Raw genomic sequence first — 12,768 nt, forward strand, 5'->3', positions numbered from 1 at the left:
GAATGACAATTTATAATTCGGAGCGCGATACAATGGGTCTCAGCTTAGCAATGTTTCTCAAGTGATGAAAACAGGAGCGGACCAGAGATTTAACATGAGCGTCCAAAGTCAGAGCTGAGTCAAAAGTTACACCGAGGTTCCTGATAGAAGGTTTGGCAAATGTAGCAAGTGGACCCAAGTTTTCCATAACACTAGGTGCAAATCTTTTAGGAGCACAAACAAGGACTTCAGTCTTCTCCTCATTTAGTTGAACGAAGTTTTCAGCCATCCAACCTCTAATGGAGTCTATGCACTTATGCAAAATCTGTAGCATGGAAACATCTTGGGCTTAAAGGAGATATATAAATGAATATCATCTGCATAGCAGTGATAAGAAATGTCCTTAAAAGTGCTCAATAAGTGCTGAAGAGGAAGTAAATACAACAAAAACAATAAAGGCCCCAAAACGGAACCTTGTGGCACACCATAGGCAAGAAAAGTAGAAGAGAAACTGTACTCTGAGGTAGCCACAGAAAAGGATCGTTCATGCAAATAAGATTCAAACCACTCCAAAGCAGACCCTGATATACCCAGCCAGTGTCTCAGCCTATCTAGCAGAACATGATGAGTCCACAGTATCAAAGGCGGAGGTCCAACATCAACAAAACGGAGCATTTTCCTGCATCACATCTCATCAAAATGTTGTGGGAGACTCTAAGAGTTTGACTTCAAAGACGCCCAAGTTAACTTTACAACAACTTTCAGGTAGAGAAAGTTGTTTTTGTCTTTAAAGCCTTTATAGCCAATATTTCCTCTTTTTTCTTAATAACGTGGCTGTTTCAGTGTATTACAATTTGGGCTATTGGCTGCAACAAGTGTCCACATGCACATTACATTCCTTTGTGGCTACTAGTTGGTTACTAATGGATATTCCAGGCTTTGTTTGTGCAGGCAACCCTCTAATACATTTACCATCTTACCATATGTAAATCAATAATATATTTTGCTCCATAAAAGAGCCATGAGAGATTTCACAAAAGCTGCTCATAGGTGAAGAAATCTGATGAATTTTCTTTATGATAAAAGCATTGATAAAAAGTCATGAAATATGTTAGAAATTTAAATATTTGTGAAGTTTCAGTTTTTCAAAGTCATCTAATGAGAAACTGGACCAATTGTACTTGCGTCTATTCCCTAACCAACCACCAGTTTGATCATCAAAGTGGTGAAATTCCCTTTAGATTAATTCCAGACTCGTAATCTGCAGAACAGCTATCTGAGAGTCTGTGTTAGTTTTGTCACGCTGTGCAGCACATTTAATATTCTCCCCTATGCCTTTTTTTTTCTGCTTTTGCTGTCTGAAAATATTTGTAATAAATATATAAATAAATAAAATCTGCTTTAAAGTCTTACAGTTAGCTGGCCTGTTAGCTAAATTCCTGCCTTTCTGGGCATCGTGTCTTCACTGCAACAAACAAAGCCATCATTTGTACATCCTGCCACCCTTGAAGTTTTGATTGATTTGACATGACAAAATGATCAAAGCCGCTCAGCAGAAAGGAGGCCAGTCATCATACAGGACCTGTCATCGTGCCCCGGGAGGCGAGAGATGAAAAAAGTACCTTGTCTCTAGTCACGAAAGCAGATACAACACTGAACTGAATTATGTGCTAATTTACAAGGTGCCTTTATAAAGGATGAAAAACTGTCTGTTTCTTTTCTTTTTTTCTATATACTTGGTGTTGGGAAGCTGTTACGCCTAATTAGGTCTCTAATGACATTACACATGGATCTGAAACATTCTTTGTAGCTTTATGAAATAAGAAAATCTGAAATCAGCTGTGAGACTGGCTTGGCTTTAACAGAAGAAAAGGAGCAATATGCGTAATGTGAGTTGATGTTGTGAATCCACACTTAAGTATTACTGCTTTGTCAATTCAACTTGTTTTTATTTTATATTTATATACTAATGACATTATTCACTAAAGATTGAAAAGATGAATTATCAGGAAAGAAAATCATTCTTCCTCTTTACTCAGGGGGGGAGGGGGGGGGCACGTCTTCTTTTGATGCACTCCTGTGGTTCCACCTTTTCTCCTCTCCTAAAGAAACCCAAAGGTCAAAGTCACCACTCCAACCAGATTTAAGGGCTAATATGCCTTGGGAATAACCATTTCGATAACCCCAACCTTAAGGTGAAATTCTTAGAAAAAGTGGTAATTTTAAGACTTTTCTTGGTATTTCATCACTAGGAGCTACTCTTAGTGCAAGGAAGTCCTGGAGAATAAAAATAAGGATTACGAAACAAGAAGCCCTTCTGAAAAAGTGAAGCACGTAAAGGTCTGATTTAATGTCTTTTTACAAGATCAAATCCTGAAAAAATAATTACTAAAATCATGAGGAAAAACAATTTTTTTTTTTTTTTTTTTTAAACCCATCAGATACTGATAGAAAACCAAGAAGGAAAAAAAATAGAATATGGACTTACTGCGAGCTACATAAACAAAACAAATAAACAGAATATATCCATGTAGGTTGTTTGGGCAAACAAGATGCTTCTTTAGTTTTTATAAGCTGACAGAGTTCCAGATATTTAACTGCTAGCGGAGTTGTGTTGGTTGCTTCATGTGGTGCTGGTAATATCATTGCACAACCACATCCATTACGTTATTCGCCTGAACGATAGGTGCATGGCACGATTGTGCACTCGGCAAACGCACCGTTGGCACAACCCGCCAGGTTATAAAAATCAAGATGTGCACGACCCGTTGAAAACAGCAGCTAACGACAGTAGCTGTGTCGTCAATTTCATGTCAACTTTGTCATATGGTGCTGGTTGCAAGGCACTGAGATTTCCTGACCTACCATATCTTAAGATGTTGGTCATTATGTGAATCATTTGAGAGACACTGTAGAATCTACACATGTCAAGATGCGAGTAGAGCTCGAATCACCCGAGAAGACTTCCAAGACTTCTCGGTACAACATTGAACACTCGGATCCTCAAAAGAGTTTCCCTCCTCTGTGTTGGTGGAGTAAGTGCAGCCAACGCAACAGGACAATAGAAGTCTTGAGAATCTGAGAGAGGAGTAAAGGACTCCATCAATGTCCACTGTGAACCGTCGCTCAACAGAGATTGTTATAAGATCTAATGAGAGCAACTTAAAATGAACAAGAACACCCAAATGTAAGACATCAGCTACAAAGAATGCATTATTTATTGTGCATTTAGGCCACTAAATTATACATGTAGTGACATAAGCTCACAGAAAAAGCCCCACCCTTTTTTGTCTCATTATAAGAGCATTAATATTCATGACTAAGAGGCATAAAAAACAGGTGAGGAGGAGAGAAATCCGATGCAAGATGAGCGACAGTAATGGCAGCACAGACAACATCTGACACAGGTTCTTTAAGCCTGCTTTGAGTTGCAAACATAAAAGCCTGAGCAATGCGAAATCCATCCATCTGAAGCCTTTGAGGCATCAGCATCTGGGGTGTGCACGCATGCCTGGGAGTATAGATGGTAGCAGCCTTGGAGGCAGGGATGGTGAAAGGAATGAGAATACAAGTTCAGCAATCCTCCCAGGAAGGAATAAATACAAATCCTCCAACCCTCGGAGGTACAGATGTAGTGAAGAAAAGCTTCCAGCCACACACACACAGGCACACATAAAATCCCTGTAGCAAAGCTCATCGCCTGCAGCAAAACTCAAGCTCTGTGCTCCCTAGGTGAAGTGCAGTTCAGTGGTTCTATCTTCCTGTGTGCCGACTGGACTTAGAGGGGGCTGAGATTCCCTGATGTGCACACACATACGTGCACACAAAACTCTATAAATATGTCTGGAGATCCTTTGTTCTCTTTATCTGTACCTGCTGAAATGCTTCTCTCACCATGATACTTAAAAAAAAAAATCAACATAAGTGAAAAAAGAAAAAAAAAAAAAAAAAAAAAAAAAGGTCTTGAAGGTTTAATTCTTTCCTGAGGCAAAAGATTTTTAGAGCACGGGAGAAGTGTCTCTTAGTGAGCCATGACTAAATCCTTACACAAACCAAAGTCTTTATTGAGTCCTGTTAAGGGAATTCTTCAGTCCGTTAGTTCTGCATGTCTAGATATACATTCTGGATTTTGTGCAGCAGATCTCTACTATTAAAACTGAAACAGTTAAGGCACTCTGACGGACTGGTGACTGCTCCAGGGTGTATCCGCCTCGCACACTATGGGAGCTGGGACAGACTCTGGCCTCCCTGCAACCCTAAGTTTGATAAAAGTGGCGGGGGGGAAAAGGGTGGATGTTTAGAATGGTAAGCTTTTTACTGGGAAAACTCTTTTTACTCAGTTGGGGTTGGTTCAGTTGCTTTGAAGTGAGAGCCACACACAGTGTGTCATCAACAGCAGGTGGTGTCAAGCTGCCAAGCAGACGGGAGCATTGACCGGCACCGGAACTAAAGTCATGGACTGTTGACGACACAGTCAGTAACAAAATGGATTTTAGCCACCTAAGAGAAATCAATAGTGGTTTAAGTTTATGCCCTATTTACCCACAAAGCCAGAGCACATCATCAGATTGACAACCCCGCCCCCCCAGCAATTTTACCACACAAAATCTTAAACTTTTTCCACCTCCTGCTGTTTTGATTGGTTATTTTATATTATGGTGTCACATTGTGACATAAACATGTACCTTTAACATTTTGGGGTTAAGAATTGTTAGCCGTCTGCTGTCTTCCTGCATGTTGCAGGAGAACTTTAGGCTTCAGTGAGCAGAGGGATAGAGGGGTGGATTTGCACAAGTCGGATGTTTGTGAAATAGTTGAAGCTCTAATCCAGCGCTATCAAACATGGTGGGGTACATTAAAGTCCAAATATGATCTTAAATAAGAAATGTCTGTTAGTAAGACGACTGTAAAACTGCCAAAAACACAGCTAAAAATCCAAATTTATGCCCTCCTTGGCAGTTTTCACACTTTACAAAGTCATGCAATGGGCTGTTTGATTACGTGATTATGTTTGCTGTGTTTGACACCCCTGCACTAATCTATTGATTTGTGTTCCTCACACAACATTATACTTGTGCTGCTAAATGAAATTTTCCATCATTTTGCTGATCATACTAGAGCTCGAGTTGACTTGATTTATTTTGATATGATATATAGAAATAAATATCTAGCTCCATCTCTCTGAATGTTTTGTTGGAGGATATATTTTAAGTTATGTTTTCCAAAACAACTGACACATTCTCATAAATTTAGAACTTCTAAATTTTTCTTCATAAATTTAGAACTAATCCATTATAAAATATACAGAAGCAGTTCTTTGTAGTAGTTGTTGTTTTTTTTCCCCAGTCCCTACTGAAGAGTCTGGACAACACAAATGATCCAAAATACGCTCAGTGATTGTTAGTATCATTTGGAGGGGGTCACGTCCGTGGAAGTGAACATGTACATAGCTATAGTAATGAGACTTGGGCACTCTCAAATTTGCCAGCCATGTACAGTAAGTATTTACTTATATAAGGATGTTATTCAGTGTTTTTCACACCAATGTTTAAAAAAAAGAAAAATCACAAATAAAAAGTAAACAAAACAAAACAAAACAAAAAAAAATAACAGCTTAAGAGCACTTTGTAAACTGTGCTAACCAACCTTATGCTTTTAGAGCTGAACTGATAACTAAGGTCCACAAAACAGAGGTAAATCTTAAAGTGCTGTTTGTGTGTGACAGCGCTTTGTGTCATTATCATGTAAGTCACTTTAAAAAATGACTTGCATGATAATGACATGTGGAGAAAAAAAAAAAATACTAAAAAACAAAACAAGAAAATGCCAAGATTTTTTCTCCCCCCAAGCTGACATACAAAAAAAAGCTCTCTGTAGATCTCTCACGCACACACACACACACACACACACACACACACACACACCTTCCACTCTTCCTAACATTTTTTCATCAGATCTTCTATCAGGTGTGTTTGAAAACAGATATAAATGAAGAGCCATACAAGCCAAACATGAAGATTTTTGGTTATATTATTTACATTTTTACAATAAGCCATGGCCAAAATAAAATATATCAGCTAATACAAAAATTAAAAATTAAAATGAAATACAACAGTTGGTCAGTGACTTCAGCCATCACTGTGTGGTACAAAAAGAGCCTTTGGTGTTCAGAGTTATCTTGACCTAAGATCGCGCTAATCATCTAGTCTAATGGGGCAAGTCAGTAGTAAATAAAAACCTGTATTATTATTTGATTCTTTGTAAACTAATAGAGGAATCAACAAAAACCAGATTCATAACAGCCCCATGTACAGTCAATACTTTTATACTGTTAAAACCAGCCTGTTTGTTTGCTATCAGCATTCAATACAGCCTCACTGTGGGGCTAATGGTCAGACCAAGAAGGCAAAAACCGAGGCCAAAGGGATTAATTACATATTCATCTGAGCCAAACGGAGCCAGGTGTCAGAATGAGGCTGAGTCATGCATAATGAATAATGTTCAGCTACAGGCCAGAAAGCCATTTTTAACACTTCTCATACTGTTTCACAGTGTTAAAGCTGCCATGGAATAAAGAAAAGGGAGCTAATTATGAGAAAATTCTAAGTTGTATGCTGTGTGTGTAGGTGACAACTTTTAGAAATGCAAAGTAAAGGAAACAAAAGCTGCTAAAAGCCTGCATCACACTCACAGCGGCTTGCAATTCAGTGGTCTTTTCATGTAATGCTATCCTTCAGTATTGAGTAGATGGTAGATTTTGGATAGTAATCGGGTTTTTATGGCCAGTCACCGATAGGAGTTGTTAATGCTAATGCTTCTGCAACCTCCCAGGAAGGGTTGAGCGATGTGTTAAAAGTATCCAACTGCCACCATCAGTGCAGTAATCACAGGCTGCTGATGTTTGTGTGTGCATGGCAACGATCATTCCCCCATTTCACTGAGAGACTTAAATGAAGAACTTTGAGATGATGGAGTTAAATGAAGAAACAGGTGGAGGTCACGCATGTCAAACGAGTTCGAAAGCAGGGTTTGTGAAATAGCTGCAACTTTTAATACACTGATTTGTGTTTTTGTGCATGAATGTAACAGTTTTCATGCGATGGCCCAACATTTCATGTCCCTGATCACGATTTTTGTCTGTCTGTTGTTTACCGAGTTGTGTCCAAATACACATCAATATTGCGCGTAGACGGAGACGTGAAGAAATCCACTTTTGGAGGTTGGAAGGACTTTAACACTCACACTAGAGACCAAAGTTGAAGTCATACACATTATAGATTTTCACACAACATCTGTAGAGCCCAACCAATGCAGCATTATTAAGACTGATACTGATATTTAGTTATTTAAACCTGATTCGGATTTTGTTTCCTTTCATATTAAAGAAACTAATGGATTTCCTTTGCACTTTGTGTAGTTATTCATTACATGTTTACACTCTGCTCAGCACCGCCTAGACTGACTGGTTATTATGTTTGTGGTGCTCCAAAGCGCATTGGCTTTTGTTGTTTGGACAGTAAAGAGAAGAAAGGGTTTTTGAGGTGAAGCTTAACAGATAGTGAGAGAAATTCCTAACAGACACCTCTGCACAAGGCAAGACATTTCACCATGAGGTCACTGAACAAATACAAGGCACCAGAAATGGAAAACATCAAGCTTTCCCATAATGCTTAAGACAGATCTGAGACTTACCCTGGCAAGGCTGACACCACCAGGAACTTTGTAGGGGACATACTTCCTGTAGATGTGCCCAACCCTGGAGCAAGGAATGTCCTCCATCCGACCACCACACATCCACACCTACAGAGACAGAGACGGGGAGTCAGCAGTGATAAAGATCATGTCTGAGAGTGAATTTGTGTAACTGAACAGCCTGGAATTGAGAGGGGCAGATGAGGTTAACATTTCAGAGATGAAACAAAAACTATGTGAGAAAGACAAAATGTGGGAAGACACGACCAGGAAAAAGCAACTGAGAGTAGACAAGGTCAAAACATAAAAGGAAAAAAAAGGATAAATGGGAGAAGTAGGAGAGGGACCTTTAAACTGAAGAAGGGTAGGGACTGTATAGGGTACGCACAGGGGTGCAAGGTATGCTGACTTGGTCATGAAATCCTGGAGAGAGGAACAAAAGCGGCAGGTTCAAGTAGCACAAAGAGAGTTGAAAACTTCAAAGAACTACAGATATGGATCCTATTTTATAAAGGACTGCAGAGGTGATAGAACTCTGAAAAAAGTTCATGTGTTTCTAGATTGCACAGAGACCAAAGAGAGGAAATTACACTGAAGAGAATGAGACAAGTCAATCATGCTTAGCTAAATGACAAAGACTCAAATTGGATTTGGTATGCTACTTAGCAAAAGCAGAGCTACCTTTCAAGTCTACAGGGTGTGAAAATCTAGTAATTTAAAACTAGACACTTAGATTAGACACTTTAAATTAATGAGAAGACTTTGGGGTCAAAAGTTTGACTATATGAACTTTTGACCCCAAAGAGTTCGGGATTATCTTTTTTACATTACAAGCTTTGAATTTATTCTCTCAGTGTGCTGTTGATGTCAACCCGTTTTTTATTTAGCTGAATGATGCAGACGTGTAACAGTTGAAAGAAAAAGAAGCAATTAATTACCACGTAATTATCAGAGTTTTCGTATCAACCATAAAATGTAGTCTGATCTTAATCTAAGTCTCAATTATGCACAAACACAATCTGACTAACAGATAAACGTGTCGATAAAATATGCAAAAAAAAAAAAAACTAATAAAGATTCAGCTGAAACATTAACACAGTGTGCTGCACAATAACGATCAAACTAATATCCAATACAGATGTGTTTAGGCTACAACATGTTACTTAGAAACGTGTGCTGCTGACTTCTCCACAAGCTACTGGGAATTAGATGTTCCAGTTAAGGAGATCGGATGGGACATGTGGGTTGTAGAGGTGTTCTCGTCTATATATAGACATGCAAAAATCTGCTCTTCCAAACAAACTAGTGTAACTCGTTTTCATAGCACCTTAGAAAACTAACATCAATACCAGTGAATGAAATACCAATAAATATTTGGCCCGTTTAGCCAGTTAAAGGCTTACATACTAGTTGATTATGAATATTATGGACAAAGCATTTCAGGAGATTAGGGAAGAAGATCAAAATCTGTCTAAAAGCCAGATTAAAATACATCTACTTTAAATCAGGATTTAAGATTTATGTAAGATTTTATTGAGTGTACTTTATATGAGATCTCCACCAAAACCTCCCGTGACCTTTACAGCACACTGTCCTCCATATCCGCCTAAATCTTGCATTCCTCCTACTTCTGTCGTGACTTGAACCTCTGAAGCCTGAACGTCTGATGATATAACAGTCATAATATGCTGTCTTTATACAATTTGAAATTCAGACACTTTAATCTAGAAAAGTCTTCCTTGCCTTCGGCTGAAGGTCAAGACATTTTCTGAAAGAAACCTCTCTGGTGATGAAGATAGAGGCTGTATTTAAGCTCAGGCATATAGTAACGAGAGCAAAATTATAATTTCCCACCTGAATGTTGTTATACTCTCATTCCCCTCCCGATTCTCCAGAGTGGACATCAGCTGGCTGCTATTTCAATTCAATTACTCCTTGTCAAGTTTGTTGCATCGCTCCAGCTTGGACAAACAGAATCAGGGGAAATAACAGATTGAATCTACCCTCTCCACACTGTGCTGTAGGGGGGAAAGTCTGACCTGCTGCACTGGTGCCTTCCATCCCCTTTATCCCTGCACTGAAGCACTTGAGCTTAATAACAGGGGCGCCCCACCGCAGGAGGGATCAAGAGCTCGGGTTCAGTGGCAGTCAGATTAAATTAAAAGTCTTATCACTCACCTCTAACACCTCAACCTCTACAATCTGCTCGCCTCAAAACATGAACACCAGAAACCACAGCACGGCGGCCCAGAGCAGCTTTAAAAGCTGTGTCCTTTTAAAGTACCATCTTGTTTATATAGCTCCTTTCAAAAACAAATTATAGAATGCAATTACACTGGCATAATGCTGAAGGCCCCAACACCTCAATAATTTAATTCCATACACATAATCAATCTGATTATACCTGACTTTTGGCACTAACTTACATCTGAAAAGTCAAGTGAGGAATGGTTACCTTAATGAGAGAAAGGGGATCCTTCTTAATGTATTAAGAAGATATTTTGGCTCTGCACTCCAACTGCAGTGGTGCTACGGATCGATGTTTTTTAGGAGAAGATGCCAAGAAATCTAGCATACCAACAAAAAGGGCCCGGGAAAAGAATGCAAACGAGTAAACATGGATGAAAGCAATGTAGCTCTTAAATTATTTTTAACAAATCAGCATTGCAAATGTCTCTTGAAGGGCTTTGATGTCTTTTCATTTAAAAGGACAAAGAGGGAAGGAAACGCTATAGCAACAACACAGTATGATGGAAGAATGAGTCTCTTTTTTTAGTCCAAATAAAACTAATCTCACCCAAGAATCTCTCAATCTTCCTGTTACCAACTCAAAGCTTTAGTCACTAAATCCATTAACCTTTCATGCAGAGTTTGCTTGCCCAATTAAGCAAAAAATGAACGGCGCATTTATTTAAAGATGAATGGTGTCTGCTAGTAAAGCCTGATGCACAGAAAATGTGTGCGTGGTTCATAAAACTCCTTTCAAGCTTTCACAGCTGTCAGCCGGGCAGCAGTGTTCATCAGCCAGCAAATGGTTTAAAGTTGTGAGTTCATATATTTTTTGTAAGAAACGTGGCAGTTATCTTGGCTGTAGCTACATGGTAGCATAGCTAGAATCAAACAAAGTCTTTATGATTTTGTTTGTTTAAAAACAGGTTTTGTAATACAACCATGTGATCCGACTGATTGCGGTTGTTACAAGCCTCTGACCGGTATCAAGAACAATGAGGCTGCAGTCTCCTGCATGCAGCGGCTCTAAAACATGGAGCGCTGTAATGTAATAGTAACAAAAGACTAAACCACTTTATCTTTCAAGGATTTTTATTTTTAACTAGTGCTGTCAACATTAATCTCGTTAACATGACGTTAATGCCATAACCGCATTAATGCGGCAAATCTCTGTTAGAGAGTTACTGCAGATCGCCCCGCGTGTGGGGCTGCACGGTGTCAACGCGTTAGCGCGGTTAGCTCATAAACGTCATTTTAATGGGATGACAGCACTATTTTTAACATTTGACCTTTCTTAGTGCTCATATGGATCAACCACTCCTAAGAGCAATCCTTTGCCTTATTGTTTAGCTTCTCCCTGTATATTATTATTGTGCTTTTGAATTTGCTCGTGCGTCATTTAGCTGGAGTATTTTTCTTGTCATTCCATAGTGACGTCCAATAGATAAAAGGTGAAAGTTGCCTAACTTTTCACATAGGCAACATTTCATGCAAGGCATACGTTGAAATTTCTCTTATTCCGTATCAATAGCAGAAAATAGCAAAATGGCATTATGTTAATATGAAGAGGCAGTCACAACTAAAACTGTTTTGATGGAAAATTAGATTTAGGTGTTCAATTTGTATAAACAACAATGCCTCTGTGCTGGAAATTTCACTCTAAGGAACAATCGCAGTACTATCACACAGGAGCATATGTCCAATTTCATCAAACTACACAGCAGTGGCCTTTGTGTCTAATTGAGTGAGACGACAAAAGTCCTTACTCATTCAAACCAGAATTCAATTATTGTGACGGGCCGTTTTGTCTGTCCGGCGCATGCAGAGAGGAGGGGGAGACCACTGCTTAACATACTGGCCAAGTCGCAAGCAGTTATGGCTGTGTTGTAGAATAATTCATGGTGAAGTACCAGACAAAAACATAATCTAATAGGGACTTCTGAGTATGATTAATGTGGAGAGTCGTAGATGCAACAGATTATATTTGGCTCATGAGTTGAAACCACAATGAGGGAAGCACCATTTGCTTTACAAGTCTTTTAGCTGCTTAGTTAAAGACATACGGGGAAAACCAAAGAGAGGGAAGCACATGGGACCAAATTCTTTAAAAGCCGTTTAATGTCAAAATATAGTAATGCTGCATATGAGCATTAAAATCAGTAAGCGCTTATTAAGAAGGAGGTGGTTCAGGAAAAATGTGAAAAATGTTTCATTTACTCCTGCACTTAGCAACAAGACCTCTTTTCTTAATAGCTTTACAGCAATTTAAGTTGTGCAACTATCTTCTTCTCATCCAGGTCTGCCCATTTCTATTGCAGTCTTTATTTAGTCCAGTTGCTTTCTAATGCATTCTAACCCGTTCTCGCCTCTTCTCTCTTCACAAGCTCTCTCCTTCGTCTCTTTTCCTGACATTGACAACTCTTGAAGTGACTGTAACCAATTCTCAATTTAGTGACAATGACGTGGTCTTTCCTGTTGATTCTGATATTATCCCCCCCACCCTCTCCTTTTGTTGCACCTTGCCATCACTGTTCCCATTTCCTCTGAACACTCTGCTCTCTGATTTTCATCAAATTTGACAATATCTCCATGAACACGTATTCTCTCCAGACAGCCTCTTTTTTCCAGTGTGTCTGCTTTCTGAGTATGTCAGTACTCACATGAACTTCAAATTTTTCCCCTTCACAGGCTAACCTTGAATCAGTAAACAGTATTTCATATACTTGTTGGTGATTTTGGGCTTATTCGGCTTTAATCTTTGACAGCAACACTGAGTCACTGCAGATGACTATACTTTCTACCACTTCCTCTGCCCACTCTCAGTGCTAGAGGATGTGCAAAAAGCTAGACAGCATACAGTCTAACTGT

General features: G+C 39.1%; 1 protein-coding gene across 2 annotated transcripts in view; it reads right to left on the minus strand.

The window, feature by feature from the left end:
- LOC120733999 (polypeptide N-acetylgalactosaminyltransferase 10-like) overlaps positions 1 to 12,768 on the minus strand; it is a 113,043-nt gene that overhangs the window by 13,216 nt on the left and 87,059 nt on the right. For both annotated transcript variants that reach the window (XM_040032539.1, XM_040032540.1), the window contains exon 8: positions 7,672 to 7,779. In XM_040032539.1, coding sequence (XP_039888473.1) covers positions 7,672 to 7,779 — 108 coding nt within the window. The remainder of the gene's footprint in view (positions 1 to 7,671; positions 7,780 to 12,768) is intronic.

This window comes from Simochromis diagramma, unplaced genomic scaffold (genome assembly GCF_900408965.1).
Source record: "Simochromis diagramma unplaced genomic scaffold, fSimDia1.1 OVJJ01000216.1, whole genome shotgun sequence".
NCBI lineage: Eukaryota > Metazoa > Chordata > Actinopteri > Cichliformes > Cichlidae > Simochromis > Simochromis diagramma.